Genomic DNA, 24,757 nt, shown 5'->3' with positions numbered 1-24,757 from the left:
TAACAATGGAGCCTGCGTAGGATATGAATTAGGAAAGTGGCTAATGAAATCTCCCCACTTGTTGCTGAGTTTGGGAAATTAAGCCTAGTTTGCAGTTCCCCTGGACTAAGCTTTTCTCTAACGGTGGGACGTGATGGGTTATGATTCTGTTCCACCTCAGATTTTTACAAATCTGGATGAAGGTCAAAGAGCCATCACCACCTCTTTCCTCTCCAACTTCTCAAGTCTATTTTGCCCCTGGCTTCTGTTAATGGAATCTGATGAGTAGAAGCCTATTCAAAATCTTCAAGGTATTCACTCAGACTTTGGGGAAGAATCTTAAGAAGTTTTGTCCTGGGAAGGAATATCCCCTTGCTAATGCAGATTCTGATCTGTGGTAGAAAATATACTTTGTCTGCCTCCTTTCCCCAAAGACACACACATTTTAGTGTGACTTTGGCACGACTTTTTAGGTCACCTATGCTTAGAATACAGTTAACCATTTGTTGAGGACCTACTATATGCCATGACCACACTGAGAGGCAGGTATAATCCCCATTTTACAGATGAGGAAACTAAAGCGTAAAGAATTGAAGTGACTCTCCGAAGACTACACAGCTAGAGTGTGTGGCTAACGAGCCTCCAGGCTCTTTTCCCACTACACCATACTATCTTGAAAACGATCAGTCTCGTCTTCTACCTCTTGATAAGAAAATGCTACAGCCAGCCCACACTAATAGGAATTTACAAGGAAGAAAATTCCACAATCCCACACAATGTTTAACTGCCCTCATGATCAGGAAATCGTTCACTCTGTAACGAATATCCCTCTAAACAACGTGGAAATTCATTTCCTCTTGACTGGGTTTTCACTCAGGGCTGTCACTTGGCAGCTTTCCTGATATCAAAACAGCCACCGAGATCCTATTCTTACACTCCAGGAGGTCTTGGACTTGTTGGCCTCTGCCTTTGAGTGTTCTCACTGGCTCCTTTGCACCACCCCCTCAGACAGTGCTGAGTTGGGCAAATCTCTTCGGGAGTGAGAAAGTGACACTTGAGAACATATTGGTTTATTATTACACATGGAAGAGTAAAATTAACCACACGAGGTGCCTCTGGAATTGCCAAGGGGAAGATGGCACCACCTTTCTCATCTTGTCTGCCTTTCTCTTGAGTCCTACCTCATCTCCATTCTTAAAGCTGTTGAACCATTTAGTTGAAGGGTGTGTGTGTTACTCAGAGAAGTCCCCTGGTCCCCCAAATTCCAGTGTCCGTAGTCTCTGAATTAGTGTTCTATTTTTTTTTTTTTAAACTCATTAGACTCATCTTCTCACTCTGGCTCCTTCAAGGGCTAAACTGAGAAACTAGTGCAAATTCTGGCGTTAATGGTCAATCTGTGGCTGAATGTATGTTTCTTCCCAGAAAATATACTTGCTTTTTAATCAGGGCGTTCAGTGCCTTTAAAACCAAGGGAGCAGGGTCTTCACAATGTCATCAGATACCCTTTGTGGGGCTGCCGATCCGTCTTCTTGCATCCAGTTGGGTAATTCCAGAGACAAATTCAAGTCAAGAGCATCTTCTCTTTGTACTTTTGGTGTGACTGGCCTTTCTCCTGAGCAACGCAAACAGAACTTTGTCAAATATCACAGACTCTGAAGGTGCTATTGGAGAAAAGGAATTAACCACTGAAACGCTGGGTTGCCTGCCACACTACTCACACTCATTTGGCATCTAGTTTCACATCCCGTTACACTCCCTAATATCTGTTTGAAAGCACGTGAGTTTTCTCAGTGTTTTCTCCACGAGGCCATGTCTGCGAAGAGAAACTTCTTCAAAGACCTCCTGGGAAGTGACTTGTGAAGCGGTGAGAGGGCGCTCTTCTGGAGGAATGGGACGTCCAGGATGACAGACAAGCAGCACCTGATGATTTGCCCTTTTGTATGGTGACTTCCTGCTTCATCAAACCCTAAGAGACTCCTGCTTGTCTTGTGGAGAAGTGAGGCCTAGAGCAGGGAACTGTAGGCAAGTTTTAACTAGGAAACCCTGAGCTGCAATTCTCAGGAAGGTAGTAGGTTGTGTCAGGTGACAGCTTCTGTATTGCTGTGCCTGATAACAGCCTGTTAATATTTTATCAGTGATCACATCACAGCATGTGGGGAGCCATCACTTAGGGCCAAAGAGAGAGATGATAACCTGCTGGACTTCCTGTTCGAGGTCTCCCCCGCCTCCTTCCCGTTGAGATAACATAACTTCTCATCAAAGCTGGGAGCCGCTCGCCCAGGCAGCGAGACCAGGCTAGGCGAAGGCCAGGCCTCAGCCAGTTGAGGAGGAGCCCATGGGCTTCCCAGCCCGGGGCCTCCATGTCCCGGAGTGGGCAGCTGCAGGCACGAAAGAATACCCCGTCCGCGAGCCTAGGGCTGAGTGGGAGAGAACAGTTGACCCTGCGAGGCCTCATTTGGCTTCCTTTAGCACTGGGCCCCTCCTCTCTCCTCTCTCCCTTCTCCCACGTCTGTGTTTGTCCTCTGGTCCAGAGCCAAAAGGCCTCAGGTTACCTGGGTGGGCACAGCCCCAGTGTCACTCTTGCCGTTAGAGCCACTTAGGGTGTCCCGTGAGGGAAAACTCAAGGAGCTCCTACGTTCGCTGTGCAGTGCAGCCCTGTTTCCACCTTAGCACTGCCCTCTCCCCTATTTCTCTGTTTCCCATGGTCCTTCAGCTGGAGGAAGCAGTTTCTTTTGATCGTCCTTCCCCCAGAAGCTCAAGCAGTGCCAGACCCTCATTTGCTATGGGCTGGGATTTGAAGGGATTCACAAACCGTTTTTAACCAGCCCCTGACGCACCCCATCTTACGGCACTTTTTCCTTATCTCTCACAGGACAGACCATATCGCGCCTGGTACCACAGGTAGGTGTGCATGTCTTATGTCTCCCTTAGATCAACTGCCACCTCCTACGAGGCACAGATTTTACCTTGTTCACCCTTGTCACCCTCAAAGCCTTCAGCACATTGCCTGCCACCAGATGAGAGCGCAGTTAGTGTGGGCCGGCTGGTAGCTCGCCGGCTAGAGAGCTGGCCGAATGTTTGACTGGCTGAATGCAGGTCTCGCAGAAAGCTGGAGTTTGTCTTTCCACCAAGAAGCCAGTTTCGGCCTCCTCCTCCCCTATTAATGATCACATAGCAGTGGGTCACTAGGGCCCCCAGGGGGAGAGAATATGAGTCACGCCATTATCAGAGGAATGAGGGAGGGCAGAAACATCTCTCCTTGTGCAAGGGTCAGAACCATGAGGCCAGGGAATAAACATAATGGCCTACACTATCCCCTGGGTCTGTGGCTAATCTAAATTACTTTACGATGGAAGGCGATGGGGTGAACTGAAAGCTCTTCAACTTGGACCCTGACTCTGGGAAACTATCTAGAGCGAGGCTTTTCTTGCTCAACCAGCCAAAGAGAACAGTTGATCTTTATCAGGTCTGCCTTAGTTTTTCTAGTTGAGGATGAACTTCTAACTCCTTCCCTAGAATCCGCCCAGATTAAAAGGAAGGAGGACCTCTCAGCCAGCCTCAACCTAAGAGGAAGGGAAACTCTGTGCCCTATTTTCCTCAAAAGCCCCTACACTGCGGTGACAGACAGGGGCAGGAGGGCAGCAGGAATCTGAAGAGCAACGGGCCCTCTTACACCTTCTGAGACAAAATCCCAGACCCGTGTTGCTGTGCGAAGAGTTTCCAAGCTTATGTTCAGACTCTGACACTCTGTGGCTTCAGGAAATTTACTCACCTGTCCGGACCTCCGTTTTACCTCCTGTAAAAGACCTGCTTCACTGGGGGTATTTGGAGGATGCAGTGAAATCGTGGATCTGAACGCGCTTTGGCTGCCAGGTGGTGGGTCATCAGAGCCCATATCGGACTGCTGCCCACTCAGCACAGCAGAGTCAGGAAGGCAAATCCATTTTCCAACCTCCGCGGCCCCCAGTCAAGGACTCCAGGTTTCCTGGTACCAGAGCAGAGGCATGACCTCTTATTAAACTTCTGACCAAAGAGCCCTTTCTCTCCACCCTCACTGCTACCTGCCACTATTCCCTCTAAATGGGCTTGGATGCTGCAGTCCTAGCGTCTGCAACAAAAAAGGCCCACCTCAGGAATGCAAGCATAGTGCCTCTTATAACAGGTTCCTGTGCGTTGAGGCCCGCTAGGTCTGGGGACGGGGGAAGCTGAGACTTCTAGGGCTTCATTCTTGTCAGTGTAGCCACAGTTAACATGTTTAAGAATCAAGCTTGGTTAATTCCCAGTGAGGTTAGAACAGGGCCAAATCACTGGCCTCCCAAACTCCTACACCTCCAGAGGTAGAGGAATTGGAGCTAAGGTGTCATGTCTTATTCAAATGTAAGCTTGGCATCCCTGGGATGGGACAGCTAGCTGGGCCCAGGCTGGCCCAGTGGCCAGCGCAGCAGGAGGGGCAGTTCCAAGTGGTTCACTCGGTGAATTGGGCCTGTTCTCCCAGATTCCCCTCACGGGAGACCAGGAGAGCATATGTGTCCCCGATGTTACCTTGCTGGCCACACACATTGTTTTCCTCAGACAACTTGGGACCTCTGGCAGACTCTTCGTTTTGGCTGTGAATACTGTTGGATCGGCAATGTCCTGTTTTGGGAGTCAGGAGACTGGGGCACTAACACCAGCGGTGTGGCCCTGGGAAAATCTCTTTACTGATGTGGGCCTTAGTTTCCCCATCCGCCAAATGAAGATTTTCTGATCTATTTCACCTTCCTCATAATGGTGGCTCAGAGGTGAACGGAATAAACACATAGCCATTTAACAAATAAATGAAACAACTGTTGTGAGACGGGAGGATCCCTGGATGTTATGAAAAGGTTAATGTTTCCCTGGGGAGAGGGAGGGTGTCCTGCTTTCTTTCTTTTTATTTTTTTTTAATTCTAATTTTAATTTTAATTTTTAAAAATTTACTTATTTTTGGCTGCGCTGGGTCTTTGTTGCTGCGCTTGGGCTTTCTCTAGTTGTGGCGAACGGGGGCTACTCTTCGTTGCAGTGCGCAGGCTTCTCATTGCGGTGGCTTCTCTTGTTGTGGAGCACGGGCTCTAGGCACACGGGCTTCGGTAATTGTGGCTCGCGGGCTCTAGAGCTCAGGCTCAGTAGTTGTGGCACACGGGCTTAGTCGCTCTGCGCATGTGGGATCTTCCCGGACCAGGGATCGAACCCGTGTCCCCTGCATTGGCAGGCGGATTCTTATCCACTGCGCCACCTGGGAAGCCCCGTGTCCTCCTTTCTTAACGTCTCCAGTAAAGTCTGAATTTTCTATCCACCCAGTGGGGAGAAAGGCCAATTTCCATTCTACCCTCCCCTTCACCCAATTCCCTCAGTCACACCTGCCCTGTCTGAATTAATTTGTATTAATAAAACAGTTACTCAATCAACAAGTGTTTATTGATCACCTACTGTGTACCCAGCACTCTTACAGATAGTCTGGGAAATATAGACAAGTCTAAGATATGGCCCCTACCCTCCAAGAGTTTACAATGTACTTGTGAAATCAGTTACATGCACATGGAAAGATAAGTATCCATCAAAAATTGTGAATGATAAGCATCAAAGAGTGATTTTTACACTGAGGGTTGGAGGACGGAGGGGTAGGATAGGGACGGAGTGGTCAGAGGAGGCTCAGTGAAGGAGGTGGTGCCGAGCAACTTCTCCAAGCATGAGGAAGACTTGGCTAAGGGGAGAGGGCCTTCCCGCTTAGGGGAGGAACTTAAATATAGGCAAGAAGGTAGAACTGTGAAAGGCATGTCACAGACAGTCACTGGGCCCCTCCTGCTGGCACTGAGGTTTGGGGAGGTGTACTGGAGTTTGTCAGAAGCTGGTCATGCTCAAACTTTCCGTTTGTTCGTGACTCCCACCCCGACCCGCCCCCCAGGGGAAATGGGGCATTTTTAGACCTTGGAGCTGGAACCGGCTGCCTGGGTATCATTCTCGACTCTTCCATCTCAACTGAAATCCCAGGCAGCAGCTCAGCTATCACTCAGATGAGGGCCACGGCACCTTGGGCGTGATTATTCCATGCTGGAGCCCTTGGATGCCTTCTAGCAGCTCTACCATATCTGGTAAAGGATGGTGGAGAGAATATGAAGGTGGCTGACAGGGGGCCCAGCTGGGGCTGTGGTCTTTCAGAGGCTCTGCAGTGCTCTGTGGGCAGACCCCGGGGGCCTGATCTCAGCCTTTGGGCTGATTCTCCGTTAGGCCTGAAGACTCTCTGGGGGCTGCCTCTCTGGCCCAATAGAAATACCCACTGAGGTTCCCACACATGTCCACCCAGCTTCTTAGATACCCAAGTTCTTATTCTCTCTCGGGCAGCATCAAGGAGTGGTGCCTTCCTGAGTCCCCAGCTGCTCCCATGCTGTCATCCCCCAGCCAAGGGCCATCTCTACAAAAACCAGTATCCCGTTCCTAAAGAAACCACTGTGTAGGCCCTTTAGTCTCGTTGTTAGCCAGGTCAAAGGGAGGCAGGGGCTTCAGTGAACGTTGGAGCTGGAGCTTCTGAGGGAGTTCCTCAGTAGAGTCAGAGCCTGCTGCCGCCTTGAGCGTTCCACCACAGTTTCTTGCCTTGTGCTTTCCTCTAGCCGGGGGCTAGAGCCCTGGGCCATGATTCTGCTCTTTTTTTTTGGTCCTCGGCTTCTTATCCGAGGCTGTCCTCGCCCTCTCATCCTACACCCAGTTGCTACACCCTCTCCCTCTCATTCTACACCCAGCTGCTCTCTGTTCCCTCCGTACTGTGGGATGGCTTTATTTCAGTTCATACACCAACCAGTCTAGACACTGTGGAGTCATAACAAGAGTGGGATGGAGGAGGCTCCAGGGCCCATTACTGGCCAATCAGTTTCTTTGCAGGGAGGCTTGAGAAGGAGGTTAGCGCCATGCCCACGGAAGCCGCCACTTCTTCCCACCCACGCCCATCCCCCAGCAATGAGCTAAGAGCCAACCTCAGCAAGAGGAAGGGTCTTTGATCACAGAGAGGGTCAGTCAGTGGCATGTGATTCGTGGGTTTGGGGATGGATTCCCAGGTAAAGGCAGAAGGTAAAGGGGAGACTCTGGGGCCTGGACTCGGTGGGGAGGGGAGTGGAGTTGAGGGTTGGGAACTCAGGGTGGGAGATGGGGAGCCAAGATGAAGGAAACAGAAAGTCTGGCTTGACAAGCATCTTGACAGTTCAGCCTGCACGCTGTCACACCAGCTCCCGTTCCTGCCTTTGCTCGATCCAGTGGCCAAAGTCAGTCTATCCTCAGCAGCACCTTCTGACACGATCCAGTGGCAACGTCCCTCACCTGTGGCCCTGGGGGAGGCTGTCTACTGGTTTTCACAGACCCAGCCACCCCCGAGCTCTGGCCCCTGGTCCTTCACACATACCCTGTCAGGCTGTAGGAGTTAAACTCACTCTTGCCTTTGGGTGGTTGACCAGGCCTTGGAGAGCTCCTAGTGGCCAGGGGCTGGGCCTGGTAGGCATCGTAGTAGTTGGACCGATTTCCCTGGGGCGAGCAGGAAAAGCAGAGGATGATTCCAGCTACCAGGGAGAACAGGGAGGAAATAATGCCCAAGTAAAGAGCCTCTCCGATCTCAAATTTCATGCTGTCAGGCACCAGTGGGGAGTAGAAGTCCCGCAAGATCCCGTGAAGATTCCAGGCAACAGGGATGAAGCCCAGGAGGCCTCCAAGGATGAAGAAGACTCCGCCCACCACCGCCACTCTGTCTTTGGCTCGGGACTCTTGGCAGAAGACTGTGCATCTCATGCCCACCACAGAGACAATGCAGGCCAAGGAGGAGATTGCACTGGATGTCACCATCATGGCCTGGGCAGCCTGGATGTCAGCAGGCAGGCCCAGCATGGTGCTGTAGATGTCACACTGGGTGATGCCTGTGCTCTGTGTGGCACACTCCATCCAGAGGCCCTTGGAGAAGCCGACTGCGGTCACGATGCTGGCACCGACGTAAGAGCTTGTTCGCCAGCTGGGGAGCAGCATGGCAACCAGGGTGCCCAACAGCCCCAGCAGGCCCAGGATGTAGCCCACAAGTTGGAGGCCAAGAGAGGCCATGGCAGACCTCTCAGTAGATGCGTCTTCAGGGGCCTGCTCCCTCGTCTTCTGGCTGTAGCTCTTGCTCCTTAGATCCCGGCCTCTAATCCCTCATTTCAGAGTGTCTGTGCCAGGCCGACTTCTCTCCTCCTTACAAGTGTCTGTGGGTGGCCACGAGCAGGCTCAAGAAGGCATCTAGAAGACCTAAAAAAATCCATAAACCAGATTAAATATTGACCAGAAGCTTATGAGAAACCAGAAAATGCTGGATGCCTTTTGACCTTTGTTATCTTTAGAAATAACACATGAGAAAGAAAAAAAAAAACTTTGAAAATGGAGCCAAAATGTCATCGGCTCCTGCGTAGGTACATGCTTTAGATTGGCAGCCGGACAAAGCCAGGGGCCAGACAGGTGGCTGCTTTCCGAGAAGGTGGTGATGCCATTGTCGGTTGTGGTGACTGTGTTAACTCCAGGTCAGGCTGTAGGCTGGTTCCGTCTCCAAGGCCTGCTGTTTAACGCATTACCTGGCAACAGTGCCACAGGGCCCCTCAATTGCACACCGGTGCCAAACTCCAGGAGACCGGAGTAGGAGGAACAGGCCTTAAGGTATAGCCTTGGTCTCTAGGTTCTTAGAGGCCTCTTGAATCTCCAGCAGCCTAGAGAGTAATGTTCTAGCCCTGGGTCATCCTGCCCATGGTGAAAGTTGACTCCAGGGCAGGTTGAGGCAGGCAACGAAGCATCTGTCTACACTCTCAGAGTTCAAGTCCTCCCAGCCCTGCCCAAATCCCCCTCCACAGGCTAGCCTGAGGCCTCCCATGTGTATAACACACCCAGACATTTCCTGTCTGCTCTCCTAATAGTTGCGCCACCATCCCTAGGCCTCTCGGGTGATGTGGGAGGATTCAGGATTCAAGAAAGGTTGTTCCAGGGCCCGGAGGGAGCCCTGACATTCCCTAGGCTATTTGTTAGGGGCACTGAGACAAAGGAAAAGGTAGCTTCTCTACCTTATTCAGGGGACTTGGTAAGAGGCAGGCATCTGAGTCAATCCTTTAGAATCTCAGAGCTGTTCAGGATTTTGCAGTGTTCAATGAGTGTCCCCCCCTCACCGCCCCCGACTCTTATCAAGGTTCAAGACACTAAGGGTCAAGGGCACATCCTTCTCTCCATCCACTACAAGACCCTCCAACCCACTAGTTTTTCAACCCACCACAAGCTGGCTATTCCATTTTAGCCTTCTTCAAGATTTCTCGTTCTGTAATCATCTCTTAAATGTGAGTATTCCTCAGAAGTCTATCCTTTGCTCAATGTACACTCTGTCACTGAGCAAACGTATCCACCCCCATGACATAACCTCCTACCCATCCACTGGCACTCCCAAATCTGCATAGACCTTCCTCCTGAGCTTCAAGACTTCCAGAGCAATCACCTATTTAAAATGTCCACCTGGGGGCTTCCCTGGTGGCGCAGTGGTTGAGAATCCACCTGCCAATGCAGGAGACACGGGTTCGAGCCCTGGTCCAGGAAGATCCCACATGCCGCGGAGCAACTAAGCCCATGTGCCACGACTACTGAGCCTGCACTCTAGAGCCCACGAGCCACAACTACTGAGCCCGCGTGCCGCAACTACTGAAGCCCACATGCCTAGAGCCCACGCTCCGCAACAAGAGAAGCCACAGCAATGAGAAGCCCGCGCACCGCAACGAAGAGTAACCCACGCTCGCCACAACTAGAGAAAGCCCGCACAGCAATGAAGACCCAACACAGCCAAAATAAATAAATAAGTAAATAAAATGCATTTTAAAAAATAAAATAAAATAAAATGTCCACCTGGAAATTTCACAGGCATCTCAAATTGGACATGTTCAAAAGAAGACTCATCACCTCTCCCCTTGTACCCCTCCCCAAACAGTTCTTCCGTGGGTTCCCTGTGGTCACTGAGTGATACCTCTATTTATCTCCTTGCACCAGACCCAAATCCTGGAAGTGATTCTTGACACCTCTCTCACACTTACCGCTCACCTTCTACTGTCACAGTCTCACCAATTCTTGAAGATACCTCAAATCGATGGCATCCTTCTCTCCATCCCCACTGCTACCTCCACAGTCCAGGGCTTCATCATCCTCTCTCCTCTGGACTATAGCAACAGTTTCTTAACTGGTCTTATTTCCAGTCTTGCCTCCTCCAATCCGTTCTCCATGCTGTTGTTAAGGTGATCTTTCAGCACTAATCTAATCAAGTTTCTGCTCTACATACAACAATCCAGTTGGCTCCCCATCGGCTAAAGGATAAAGTCCAAACGTGTCTGGACTCTATGACCTGTCAAACTTCATCTCTTGCCATTGCCCTCCACATGTTCTATGCTCTTGCTGAACTAAGTTACTTTGAGTTCCTCAATCATGTCCTGTTGCCTTTTGCTTCCAAACCTGACCACAGGTTGCTCCTACTATGCGGAATGCCTGGCATTCTTTTCTCTCTGTTTAGCACCTTCTCATCCTTTAGGACTCAGATGTCTTTTACTCTAGGCTGGGTCAAGTTCCCATCCTCTGTGTTCTTATGGTATCTTGTCTTTACTTACCTCCATCATAGTAATGCTACTACTACTAATACTACTAATAAAATAGCAACACTAACATAGTGTATCCTATGTGACCATTATAAGCACTTTATACATGTTAATTCAATCATCACAACAACGTCTTGTGGTAGGTACTAATCCCTATTGTATAAATAAGAAAACTGAGATACAGATAGTACTTATTTCACTATGTTGCACTCTCCTCTTTATATCCTTATTCTTCCCCACTAGTCTGTGAGCTGCTTGAGGGCAAGGACTGTTATCTAATTCACCTCTGTATCTCCAGTGCCTTGCACAGTGCATTACCCACCCATTACACACCCAAAGCCAGTGTTCAAAAATGTCCTCTTAATGAGTAAATAAAAGTGATAAAGAGGTTTCAGGGACTATAAGATATAGACTTTCTAAATGAGTCAATGACACTTCAGTGTAAGGGACCAGGGCTGCGCAATATTGGGAAAGAAGATTGAGAGAGAGGATCAGAGGAAAAGAAGGGAAATGAAGAAGGAGTGGGGAACACAGGAGAGAAAGAGAGAGAGGGAAAGAGAGAGAGAGAGGGAGAGAGAGAGAGAGACGGAGTTTCACCATTTTATAGGTTTGTGCATATGTTGACTATCTTGTCTCTTCAACCAAATTCTAAACAATTTGAGGGAAGAAATCATATATGAAACCTCTGTTGTGCCTCCACAGCATTGGGCACGTGGTTGATAGTCAATACTACTCATCAGTGATGGATATGACAATGCCAATGTGGATGCCAAGCGGTGCAGAGCAGAGGCAAGAAAACATTTGACGGGAGGTATGGAGGGAAATCTACTTGAATCTCATGTCTGTCACTCATCAGTGGGGACACCGCGCAAGTCTTTTCCAGCCATTGGTTTTCTTACTGCTAAAACGGGCACAATTCTACCTGATCATGATTGTGCATCTCTGTGGGGCTTTCAGAGCTGCTTGGAAGTCCTTCTACTTGTCCCTGGTGAGCATCTGCTGGTGACCACTTCAAATGCCTACCACTCTCTTTGAGCTTCCTACTCTACCTATGCGGCTATCACCCTCTCCTCATCATTCTCTTTGAAGCCAAGGTTCTTAAACAAGCCATTTAATACTGATATCTCTACTTCTTCCCCCTCCCACTCACTGCTCAACCCTCTGAAGGCAAGCTGCTGCCATTAGCCCTCCACTGAAAATGTTCTCACTAAGGTTACCAACAATTTCCTTGCCCCAAATCCAGTGGTCCTATCTCTGTCATCTCACCTTGTCCCTCTCCTTCATAAAACTGTCTTCTCGTTTTCTGTAACATCCCTCCCAGTTTTCCCTGCTCCTCAAAATGATTCCTCTAGGGTCTCCTCTATAACTTCCTCCTTTTCTACCCACTCTATAAATCTGACTATTCCCCCACCCCAGGGTTTCAGCTAGACTTCTCTTCTTATTCTTTACATCCTCCATGGGTGACCTCATCCACTCCATCTCTATGCCAATGACTCCTGAATCCATATAACTGGCACAGATCTCTCTCCTGAACTCAAGATGTGTGTATGCAACTGCCTTTGGAATGAGCCCATCTGAACGGTTTAGTGGCACCTCAGACTCAACATTTTGCAAAGTTGAAATCATATTCACTCTTCTCTCTCCACTCCCAAACTATTCCTCACACAGTGTTCCCTATCTCAATGGGACTATCACTCATCCAGCAACCCAAGCCAGTCATCCTTGGTTCCTAACCTCTTCTTGACCTATAACCAGTTATGAAGTCCTATCAGATCTACCTTCAAAATACATCCTGAATGCATCCACTTCTTTCCATCTGCACTGCCTAGACTTTGGTTCAAACCCTGTATTATCTCTTGTCCAGTTGGAAATCTCATAGGCACCTCAAATTGGTCTCTCTAATTCTACTTCTGCCCACCCCTGCAATCAATTATCCATCCAGCAGACAAAGATCTTTCTAAAATGGAAATCGAATCATTAGTATCACCCCATCTCTTTGTCATGCTTAAAAAATTTCAGGACCTCTTCATTGCTTTCATGATGAAGTTCAAACTCTCTAGCCCTGGAAACCAGGGAAGTCCTCCAATGTCTGACTCCTGCTTTTTGTTCCAGGCTCATCTCACACCAATAACCTCCACCCTCATGTTTTATGCTCCAATGTGCATGCGCGCGCACACACACACACACACACACACACACACACACACACACAATCTAACCATACCTGAACGTGTGTCCTTATCTGAAGTTGCCTTTCTCTGTGTCTCCAAACCCTTAAGCATGCTATTCGACCATCCAACATTTGCGTGGGTAATTGCTAGTCATCCTTCAGGACTCATCCTCTCCTTGAAACCTTCCTTTAACCACTCTTCCCACCCAAGCTGGCTTAAATACTTTCCCTTTGTACTCCCTATCCATATCTGAGCTTTCAGTGAGGGTTGGTGAGCTGCCTTGAGGGTTTGGGATGGTGACGGAAGAGCCCGGCTTAGGTTTCCCATTGGAGTCGACAGTGGCCCCAAGAGGAGAGCCTCTCCCCAGAGCCAGTCCTGACTCGGTAGGAGGAAGTAGGAAGGTGGTTTGGGGCAGGGGGAAGGCAGAATTCTAAAAATGCCATCACTGAGGCTTGGAATCTCTAAAGAGTCTGACTTGGCAGAGCTGAGCAGGAGGAAGAACAAGTTTTTGGAGCTTATTCGACTGGGAGAAATGGCCCAATGGGGTCAGCTTTCAGCCAGGGTCAGGAAGGCAGGGGTGGACGAAATAGCTAGTGGGTGAGTGCTGAGCCAGTCTACATTCTGCTTTGATTTGTGTGATGAGGCAGTAGGGGGTTTAGAGAACCAGTCCTGGCCTGAGAACCAAGACTAACTTCTCATCTCGGTTCTGCTGGGGACCTGTTGTGGAAGTCCCCTCACTTCTCCAGGCCCTAGTTTTGATGAGAAAAATGTCTCCAAAGTTTTGAGTCTCAACTAAGGTAATGGGGACAAGAAGCCACTTTGATAAATCTAGAAGACTGAACAGTTGTTGTTAGAAGCAGGAAGCTTTGAAAGAAACTCCTCTCTCTGAGGGGTCGTCCTAGAAGTCAAGCCCTGGTGTCTCTGGAGGGACAGAGAACTCTAGGCCTGGCCAGCTGAACTTGTCTTCTGGGCATGAGGCCAACACACTCCATGGCCCAGGGGTTGGGCAAGAAGGCTTCATTTAGGATTCTTACTTAATCTTTCTTAGGGGAGGGGCTGGAACTGCAGGAGAGGATTAGGAGGGTCAGGACTGACAGCAGCTCCTGAATTAACCCCTCCTTGCCCTGCCGTTCCCCACTTCTTGCTCCAAGAGTCTTGTGCATGGTACACTTTCTTTGAGGGTACCTTTCATATGACTCTGTGGGATCAGATAGGTGGGGTTCTCAGGCACAAGGAAGGATCTGATGTGCTGCTCTGGGGGTGACAGAGGCCACCACAGCTCTCTTCTGTCAGCCAGTCTCATTGCTCCACCCCTTGGTCTCACAGCCCCTCACAGACATCTGAGATACTTGCTTTCCTCTCCACACCTCACCCCCAGCTCCCAAGGGCTCTAGTAGGTGGCAAAGCCATTCCTTTGAAGCCCTACTTTCTGCAAAGCTTGTCCCTGGAGCAGTTCACCTCTCCTTCTGCATAAGTTGGTTGATGACAGCTCAGGGAACTACAGCTGGATTGAGAGATATTCTAATTGCTTTAAAAAGAAGTTTCTTTTTGTCCTGATCATCAAAGTAAAGCACTCTCACGTTAGAATGCTGGATAACACAGAAAGGCAGAACTTAGAAAACAGACATCACCTACAACCTCTCCAGCTATAAGTGCTGGTAATGTTTATGGTTCCAACTCCATTTTCAAAGAGGCCACTTGAAGAGAATAATGCCTCAGTCCAAAAAGAGGAATTTCTTTTTTCTTTACTGAGATGTAATGGACATATAGCATTGTATTCATTTTAGGTGTACGGCATAATGATTTGATTATATGCATATACTGCAAACTGATCACCACAATAAGTTTAATTAACATCCATCACCACACAGAGCTACAAATTTTTTTTCTTTTTTCTTCTGATGAGAACTTCCGTCATCCACTCTCTTAGCAACTTTCAAATATACGGTACAGCATTGTTAGCTATAGTCACCATGCTGTACCTTATAGCCCCGAGATTTATTTATCTTATAACTGCAAGTTTGCACCTTTTGACCCCCTTCACCCATCTTACCCACCAATCCCCATCCCCACTTCTGATAACCATCAATCTGTTCTCTGTATCTATGAGCTCTTTTTTTTTTTTTTTAGATTCCACATATAAGTGAGATCCTACAGCATTTGTCTTTCTCTGTCACTTATTTCACTTAGCATAATGCCCTCAAGGTCCATCCACGTTGTCACAAATAGCAGGATTTTCTTCAAAGAAGGAATTTCTAATAACAGACTTAGAGACCAGTGGGAGAGAGTTATTTAAGGGCTTAAGGGGGAGACTTTATGACTTCACTCAGAAATCCATCTTCTGCTGATTCCCTGAGCCTTCATGCCAAGGAAGGCACTGGAACTGGCTGTGAGAGAGCACCCTTCCCGTCCTCCTCAGCTCTCCCACCACCACAGTTAAGCAGAGGGGTAAACTGTAGCTCTTTTCCTCCCATCCTTTTGTCTCAGTCCTTTTGCCCTCAAAAGCTCCATCCAGAAATTATCATCTGACTTGGAGAGTGCTTCCTCTGGCCCTGCAGTTTCAAAGACTGGAAACTTCGTGGTAGCCTTGAGGAAACAAATACTACCAACCCAAGTGCCTCCTGAATTTTCCCTCCAGTACCCTCCCCTCAGAAACCCAAGGTGGCCCAGCCTGGCTTCACCATGGGCCAAATCGATAACAACTAGGAAGCAAGAGCCCACCTAGGTGAATTTAAAAACAAATCAGAATCGAGACACTTACGAAGCAGTTCTTTTACAGAGCCTTGGAGGAGATGTATGGCCCTGGAGAGGAAGGAAGAGATCCTGAGGGAGGGAAGTAAGGTGCAAGGGGCCCCAGGCTGAGGTGATAAAGGATTTCTAATTGTTAGCTGCAGCTTTGCAAAATCCATGTGCAAATCTCAGCCTTGGGTCAGAGACTTATTACAGATCAGAATTAAACCCCTGGAGGCTGTGGAAGATTGAGGTACTTTAAAAAAAAAAAAAAAACTTTGGTGAGTTTTGTGTTTTTCCTGTCAAAAACTCCAGCTGAGCTTTTGTGAAGTGACCTCTGTGAGCCCAGGAGAGATCTTGGGGGGAGAGGGGTTTGGCCCAAGGAGGAATTCGGAACATTCCAGCTTTGGGGTGGGGAGAGGAGGGGGCTCTGTTAACCCCCATTAAGTGTTCCTGGCTAGCGGCCCTGAGGCCCAGCAGGAAGTAAGCCTCACAAACACGGTTCTGGTGAGCTAGTACCTCAGCAGCCCTGCAGACTCGTCCACCCAGCTTCTTCTCCAGCGAACCCCCAGTCCTACCCCACCCCTAAGATTGAGTCCCAGGGCAGACATGTGTACTGTAGGGTCAGACTCTGGTGGCTTCAAAGCGCAGGACCTTGTCCCTACAAGGTGGGAGTGAGGCAGCCATGATAATGGTGGGCCTCCCCTTTGTACCACACACAGCAGTACCACATAGACCACAGTCTATGTCACTTGAGTCTCTCCAAAGTTCTGTGGAGTGGATTGCGGCAATTGGGTTTCCTCTCCAAATGGGGAAAAAAAAAAGCTTTCCTGTTTTTTTTTTTTCTGATTAGAAACATACTAGATGCGATTGCAAAGAATTCAGAAAATTATAAAGTATAAAGAGGAAAATGGAGGTCCCCGTAATACCACAAGCAAGAGGTATAGTTTTAATCATTGTTAACACTTTGATGTACTGTAGAAGACATGAATAGAACATTTTTTTATAAAATTGAATCACATTATTCCCTACCATTCTATAACCTTCTATCATTTCTAAATAATATAATGATAGGACATTGACAGGGTCCATTGACATGGCCCTGTTTTCATGTCAATTAAAAAAATAGATCTGCATCATTCTCTTATGGATGTGCTGGATTCTATCGTATGGAAATATAATTTAACCATTAACTATTAGACATTTTTGTGATTTCCATTGTTTTCACTATTATAACCTAGCATCTTTGCACATAACACTGACAAATTCCGAGGATTAGAATTGCTACGTCAAAGATTGTGAATGCTTTAAAGGCTAATACAACATATTACAGAAGTAGGGCAGCTATTACTATTTCCAGATGAGAAAGCCTGGGCCCACTGAGATGAAATGAATGACTCACCCAGCGTTTCAAGTTGAGCAGGAATAGTTAGACCTGGAATCTAGGCCTCTAGATGTCTGGTTCAGTAAGCTTGCCAGTATACCACACTGACTCCCTCCCAAGAATTCCTCATTGCAAATGATAAGGCCAGTGGCCGCTATTCATTGAACACTTTCTAGGTGTCAGGCACTGTGCTTGAGTGTTTCATGTACATTGTGTACTGAGCTACTGCAGAGCAGAATCATGCTCTACTCCATTTTGGAAGCAATATCAAAGCAAACAGTCCGATTTGTTGCCTAGTGTGAATCCAGTGAAGCAAATCAGAAGTCATCCTCCTTCCCAAGGTGGCCTATAACTGTCTTGCAGGTGTGAATGGGGTACTGACCCCCGGGCAGTGCTCCTGAGCCAGGGTCTCTCCAGGGGGCTACCCCGTGGCTGGCTGGGACAAGCTAAAAGGGCAGCCGTGCCTGAGCTCGGGCCTGGGGAGTCTGTGGGCATGAAAACAAGCAACACCGAAGGGGTGGAAGGAACAGCGGGCTAATCCTCTACCCAGCTGTGTGACCTGGGGCAAGTCTTCCTATCTTCTTTCTCCAGGCTTCACCCAGCTGACTTCCCAAGCCTGGGCTAACGTAGAGGAACACATTTTGATAAGTAGAAAATGCTGGTTGAAGCGAGATAGAATTTGTAGTAGAGGGGGCGCCTTATCAGCTCACAGTGATTCTGTGTAATTGAGGAGAGGAAAAGGCAGAATCTTAGGGGAAGGTGCCAGGGCAGATGAGGGCAGGATGTGGTTACCAGATTGGCAATCACTGAAGGACTAGGTTCTAACGCTGCGTTGCCCCAGGTCGGCACTGTCCGTTCCTGGTGGAATCATGCCAAAGACTGTGACTCCTCAGCGTTAAGCCTAGGAGGCTATTTAGTAATCTGCTAAGACTCCTGATGAGATCCAGAGAGCCTAGATAGGTGGGGGAATGGAGAAGAGTGTGAAAGAAGATAAGAAAGAAGAGAGTCTGAGAAAAGCAGTATGTGGTGAAGGAGAAGAGTCAGTGGTGAGAGAATAAAGGCAGGAAAATGAGATCTGGGAAGAGATGGCTTAGGGAAGACAGCAGAAGAGGTAGGAGCGGGGTCTGAGGAGGAAAATCTAAGAGAGGTCTGTATAAAGCGAGGTCTTGAGGGAGAGGGAAGAGATGGTGCTATGAATAGAGGAGTCTAGAAGGAAGAATAAGAAAGATTCTAGGGGCAAAGGGGCAGTGATGAGTGTGGGGGAAGGAGTCAGGCTCAGGGCAGAGAGGATTAGACACAGTCCAACCCCACTATTCCACCAAACCAAGAAGTTCTCATCAAGGTCACGAATAACCCCTGACTCATCAAATCCAATGGCCACGTCTCAATCCTTAACTTCCTCAACTTCTATGCAGTATTCAACATCCGCAGTGACTTTGCCCTTCTTGAAATGTTTTCTTATCTTGGCCTCTGTGATACAGCTCTCCCCTGATATTCCTCCTATCTCTCTGGCTACTACTTCATTGACTTCTCCTCCTCTGCTAGATCTTTAAATATGAGTGTTTCTCAGGAGCCTGACCTAGGACTTCTTCCCTTCTCACTCTGCATTTCCATTCTTGGAAGTCTCATTTATCTCTTATGGTTGCAATTACCCTCTATAGTCTGATGAGTTCCAAATCATCACTTTCAGCCCAGACTTCTCTGAAATCCAGACCCCTACATACTGACATCTCCATTTGAATATCTCAAAAGCATCTCAAACTCAACATGTCCAAAATTGTATCCTTGATTCCCTTTGAACTAAAACCAATCCTCTAACAAACAAGGACCTACTGTATAGCACAGGGAACTCTGCTCAATGCTATGTGGCAGCCTGGCTGGGAGGGGAGTCTGGGGCAGAATGGATACATATATATGTATGACTGAGTCACTTTGCTGTGCACCTGAAACTATCACAACATTTTTAATCAGCTACACTCCAATATAAAATAAAAAGTTTTTAAAAAGAAAACCAATCCTCCCTCCATCTTCTCCATTTGAGAAAGCCAGCTGTTTAAGCCAGAAACTGCAGAGTTAGACTTAATTTCACTCTTTTCTCTTTCTCTGACCCTTTACACCCCCATCACATCTGATCTGTAAATCCTTCTAATCCTATCTCCAATGTATGGTTCTTTCATCCGTCTACTGGTTTCCCATATAAAAATGATATGTCCATTACCATCCATTACCATCACCTCTCTCTCAAAATTTGTGGTCTCAGGACCACTTTATACTTTTAAAAACTATTTAGGAAACAACCCAATGTCCTTCAGCTACTGAATGGATAAATAAACTATGGCACATCTGTACAACGGAATACTACTCAGCAATAAAAAGGAATGTATTATTGATACAGGCAACCACATGGATGAGGCTCAAATGTATAATGCTGAGTGAAAGAAGCCAGATTCAAAAGACTTCTTATTGTGTGATTCCACTTATATGACATTCTTGAAATCATAAAGCTATAGGGATGGAGAACAGATTAGGGGTTGCCTGGGGCTGGGGATGGGGGAAGGGGTTGACTAAAATGATGTGGCATAGGGAATTATTTTGGGTGTTGGAACTGTAAACGTTGTTGTATAACTCTGCACTCATGGAGCTATATACCCAAAAGAGTGAATTTTATGTATCTTTTCACATTTTGTCACACAGAATATAAAACGACATGTATGTCAATTTAAAAATAAATAAATAAAAAGTACTAGTTTGGGCTTCCCTGGTGGCGCAGTGGTTGAGAATCTGCCTGCTAATGCAGGGGACACAGGTTCGAGCCCTGGTCTGGGAGGATCCCACATGCCGCGGAACAACTAGGCCCGTGAGCCACAACTACTGAGCCTGCGCATCTGGAGCCTGTGCTCCGCAACAAGAGAGGCCACGATAGTGAGAGGCCCGCGCACCGTGATGAAGAGTGGCCCCCGCTTGCCGCAACTAGAGAAAGCTCTCGCACAGAAAAGAAGACCCAACACAGCCAAAAAAAAAAAAAAAAGTACTAGTTAAAAAATTATTAACGACTCCAAAACGGCTCCTTTTTATGGGTTCTCTCTATCGTTATTTAACATATTAGAAATTAAAATGGATAAAATTTTAAACTATTTTTTAATTTAAAATCACAATGATAAACCCATTGCATGTTAAAATAACATATATGGGCTTCCCTGGTGGCTCAGCGGTTAAGAATTCGCCTGCCAATGCAGGGGACACGGGTTCGAGCCCTGGTCGGGGAAGATCCCACATGCCGCGGAGCAACTAAGCCCGGGAGCCACAACTATTGAGCCTGCATGCCACACCTACTGAAGCCCAAGCGCCTAGAGCCCGTGCTCCGCAACAAGAGAAGCCACCGCAATGAGCAGGCTGTGCACTGCAACAAAGAGTAGCCCCCGCTCGCCGCAACTAGAGAAAGCCCGTGTGCAGCAATGAAGACCCAACGCAGCCAAAAATAAATGAATAAATAAAAATTTTAAAAAAATAACATATATTTATGAAAAATTACTATTTTCCAGAACAAAAAAATTAGCAAGAAAACCGGCATTGTATTACATTTTTGCATATCTCTTTAATATCTGGCGGAATAAAAAGCAACTGGATTCTCATACCTGCTCTTGCATTCAATCTGCTGCAGTACGTTGTTTTGGTTAAAAGCATTGATGTATGAAGAAAATCTAGCTTAACAAAGATATGTAATTAGAAAAGGGGGTTATTTAATAGCTTTTCAGGCAGAATTCTAAGAATGATCCCCCAAATGACCCTCACCTGTGTATGAATTTCCTCTCCTTTGAGAGTGGGTGTTTACGATGTTTATCATTCCCATGATTATATTAGTTATTTGACAAGGAGAGATTCTCCAGGTGGGCTAATCTAATCATATGAGTCCTTTCAAAGCAGATTGCTTTCTCTGGCTAGTGACAGAAAAGGAAGTCAGAGAGACTGGAAGCATGAGAAGTACTTGACATGCCATTGATAGTTTGAACATGGAAGGGACCACATGAGAAAAAAGATGGGCAGCCTCTAGGAGCAGAGACTGGCCTTTGGATGACAGCCAGCAAGGCAACAGGGACCTCAGACCTACAACCTGAAGTAACTAAATTTTTCTAACATTCTGAATGAGCTTGGAAGCAGATCTTTTCCCCCCAGGGCCTCCAGATAACAGCCCAGCCCAGCCCAGCCCAGCCAACAACTTGACTAAGCAGAGAACTCAGGTGAAACCCCCTGGACTGTGAAATAATAAATAGGTGTCATATTAAGTTGTTAAGTTTGTGGTAATTTGTTATGGCAGCAATAGAAAACTAATACACTGTGGATATTCTTCTTTGATACTACACCTAAACTTCACAAGTGGTAATTTCTTAATGTTTATTGGCAATGTTGAATCTAAAACCACATCAGTGAACCTTTTGTACTTGGTTACATTAAAATCCATTGGCTTAACTTGCACTTTGAATGGATCTATTATCCATGATTTTGTAACATCATGTGTTAGTCATTTGGAAAATATTGGTCCACCCAGTTATGCAGATCTTCCAATTGTTGACTCATTTCATGATTATACAATATAAAAACCCACATTCATTAATATCACTACTAATCTTATCAGAAATGTCCTTACGGTATTGAGAAATTCTCAAGCTTACAGTAATAGATACAGGTTTTCCAAAATTCTACTTCTTACTTGAAAGCTTAGAGTTTATCACTGACAACAGATACTATCAATTGTTTTCCTTGCGATGACAGGTTCACTTGATTCATTTTCAACAAAATGCTGGCCAATACCCAAGTCAGACTAACCGTAGTTTTTCTGTCAGTTGTTCTTTCAAGTTAAAAAAAAAGAAGTTCCATAAAAAACTGGCTAGTTTAGCTTGCAATTCAATCGAACAAGTGCTTTTCCTCATGCCAACATCATACTTCAGTATGCAGTAGAAGTGCTTTATATATCCTTCCTATTTGTCACACAGACCATTAAAAATAACATGTACTCAAAGGGTTGAGATTTATTAAAAATGAATCATCTTTACTGTTCAGTCAAGACATTCTTAAGTGAAACTGATATTTCTTCTACCAGGAATACATCAATGATGAAGAGTAACGTGAATATGGTTTGGTGCCACCACGTTGATCCATGCTTAGGTGCTTTGACCCACTGTTGCTTTCGCTCCATCAGTGCAAATGTCAACACAGTGAAAACTTCAAGTAATGTCTCAGTATTATCATGCAAGTAGCTATGACTGAACCCCCTGATCGAATCTGAGGGACCCCCATGGGTCTTTGGATCATACTTTTAGGGCTGCTGGTCTAGGCCAAGGCTGGAAGGAGAGGGAAAGGAGGGTGGAGATGAAATTTTAAACATGCTTAGAAATGTTCTGTCAAATAGAGCAGACAGCTGGGAATAAAGAGGAGAGAATTTCTGGATTCCAGGTAATTTCTAGCTTCCCCCTGCCCAAGGACCTCTGCTATGCTGCTCCTTACTAATAACCTGCCTTGCTCCTGAGCTGTCCCAGCCAAGTCAACAGCTACCCTCTAAAACTCTCCCATCCTGGGATCTTGGGTACTCTGTCTTACAATACTGACAGAGAAACCCATCCTGGCCCGTGCACCTGTCACGGCTATTTGTCACCCTACCCTAGAGCCCCGAGGCTCTGCTAGACTGAATCTGTTAGTCTTCTCAGACCAATTACCCTGTGTCAAATGGCATTCCATTCACATGGAATGAGTGCCTGCTGTGTACCCAGTCCTGTGCCAGGAGCTGATGGGAGGGAGGAGAGATGACAAAGCCACGGCCCCTCCCCTGATCACCTCAATAGGGTGCCTTGCTTCACATCTGAGACGGGAACTCAGATGATAAGGCCACGGAAGTAGGCAGATATTAGGATTTCTTGGAGACTTCCTGGAGTAAGTGTGGGTTCAAGGAGGACCTGGAAGGGAGAGGTAGAATTTGAGACATGGGGGAGACAGAGGCATTCCAGACCTAGGCAGGGGTAGAGATGATCATGTGCAGGGCCAATGTAGTAACAAGCCTGCTGGAAGTGAGAGGGGGAGTTGGGTGGAGTCAGAAGTGAGGCTGAAGTTATAGGGAAAACTGTGAATGCCTGGCTTATTCTGTCAGTCATGGGTTGCCAGTGCAGGTGTGTGAGCAGGATAGAAGCTGTGCTTTAGGAAGCTGAATCTGGCCAAGTATGCAGAGAACACCTGAAAGTGTGTGGGACAAAAAGAATTAATACCAATTTACCTACAGTATTTCATTCCGTCCTCACTCCGGCCCTGTGAGATGGATACTATTGTTTTCATCTCCAGGAAATTGAGGCTCAGAGAGGTTGGTTAATTTACCCAAGGCCACCTGGATGGTAAACTATACAGGAGGGATTCCAGCCCAGGCCTGCTTCCAAAGCCTATGCTCTGAATAACCACAGTGGTAGAGGGGAAAAACAGAATAATTACAATAATGATAACAGCCAACATATATTAAGTCCTAAATATGTGTCAGGCTGAACAATCTATACACTCTTTCCTTCAATCTTCACTACAACTCTGTGAGGTAGGCGCCATTACTATCTCATTTCACAGATGGGGAAATTGAGAAATGAGAGGCTAAGTTATTTGCCCCAGGTCACACAGCTAAGTGCTAGAGCTGGAGCAGACTCCCAAGTCCATCTAACTCTGAAGCCCAAGCTTTTCCACTTTAAGGTCTACTGCAAAATATAGACGTTAGATGATAAGCACCTGAGCTAGAGTGGTAGCCAAACCATTCTGTAGCAATGACTAGTGAGGGCTGAGTCCAGAGCTGTCATGAAGGAAGCACGGACAGAACTTCTGGTTGTCCCTATTTTGTAGTCGAGAGGTGGTGCCATGGACAGATCAGGCCGAGTCCCAGGGCACTGGTGATGGCTATGGTGGAGATGTGCTCAGCTTGTGGCACCAGTCACCCACTTTCATTGGCCCCCCTCTGCCACCTGCCTAACTCTATAGCAGCACACGGGCCTTGAAGTGGGGCACCCGGGGCAATTGCTAAATGGACCGCACTCTCCACACAGCTGGATTCTAAAATCTCAGAGAGCGCTGAAACAAAACAGACTTGAATCCCAATCTCAGATCTGTTCCTCACTAGCTATTTGGTTAAGTCACTTAATCTTGCTGTGCTTCAGTTTCCAGCGTGCCTTTAAATGGGAGGAATCATGGTACCTACCTCATAGGGTTTCCACAAGGAGTAAATGAAATAATAAAGCAATAAAGCGCTTAGCACAGCGCCCGGCACATCGTAAGGGCTCAATACATGTTAACTATTTTTGTTGCGGTGCTGGGTATTCTTACTAGTGTGTCAGGATCCACCTCCCAAGAAGACATCTGGAGCTAGTTACCGGTATCTCTTGTTTACTTACGCAGGATCTGCAGGATGCCAAGACTAAAAAGAAAAGAGAAGAGAATGCACTACTGAGAACTCAGCATCGCTGCATCTTCCCCAGGCCTCAGGCCAGGCTGGGAAAGGAAGCTGGCTCATAGAAGAGGCTGGAGAGTCTGGCCAGAGAAGCCAGGGATGGGGCTGGATGGATTTAATGGAGGAGGGAGTGACCTTCCCAGGCACCCTCCCTCCCACGCCTCCTGCCTCCTCAGCGCTCTGTTTTTCTAGGCCCCTGCCGTCCAAATGAGGAGCAAATGGGGAGCTGCGAGGGGCTCTGTCCAGAGACCCAGCACCACATGGGCCACAGGCCCGGCTCAAATGGCGGCCAAGAGGCAAAAAGCGCAGGAGGAGAGCTGACCCAGCAACAAACTGTTCTCCAGAGGGGACCCCCTGTCCCAGGCACCCAAGGGGCTGGGCCCAAGACTTGGCA

At 47.3% G+C, this 24,757-nt stretch overlaps 1 protein-coding gene across 5 annotated transcripts in view; it reads right to left on the bottom strand.

Annotated features, from left to right (window-relative positions):
- Positions 1–5,393: 5,393 nt before the first annotated feature.
- CLDN2 (claudin 2) overlaps positions 5,394–24,757 on the bottom strand; it is a 32,802-nt gene continuing 13,438 nt past the window's right edge. The window contains exons 1-2 of one of the 5 annotated variants that reach the window (XM_082377535.1): positions 15,546–15,946; positions 5,394–8,253 (exon numbers count right to left, since the gene is read on the bottom strand). In XM_082377535.1, the coding sequence (XP_082233661.1) occupies positions 7,378–8,070 (693 nt within the window). In that variant the 5' untranslated portion in view covers positions 8,071–8,253; positions 15,546–15,946 and the 3' untranslated portion in view covers positions 5,394–7,377. Of the gene's footprint in view, positions 8,254–10,061; positions 13,059–15,545; positions 15,947–24,757 lie in introns of those variants that run through there. The other 4 variants (XM_082377533.1, XM_082377532.1, XM_082377536.1 and 1 more) reach the window with 4 other exon arrangements.

This window comes from Balaenoptera borealis (genome assembly GCF_965194805.1).
Source record: "Balaenoptera borealis genome assembly, chromosome: X".
Lineage (NCBI taxonomy): Eukaryota > Metazoa > Chordata > Mammalia > Artiodactyla > Balaenopteridae > Balaenoptera > Balaenoptera borealis.
The sequence above is the reverse complement of the archived record's forward strand: the minus strand, read 5'-3'. Positions and strand labels throughout refer to the sequence as shown.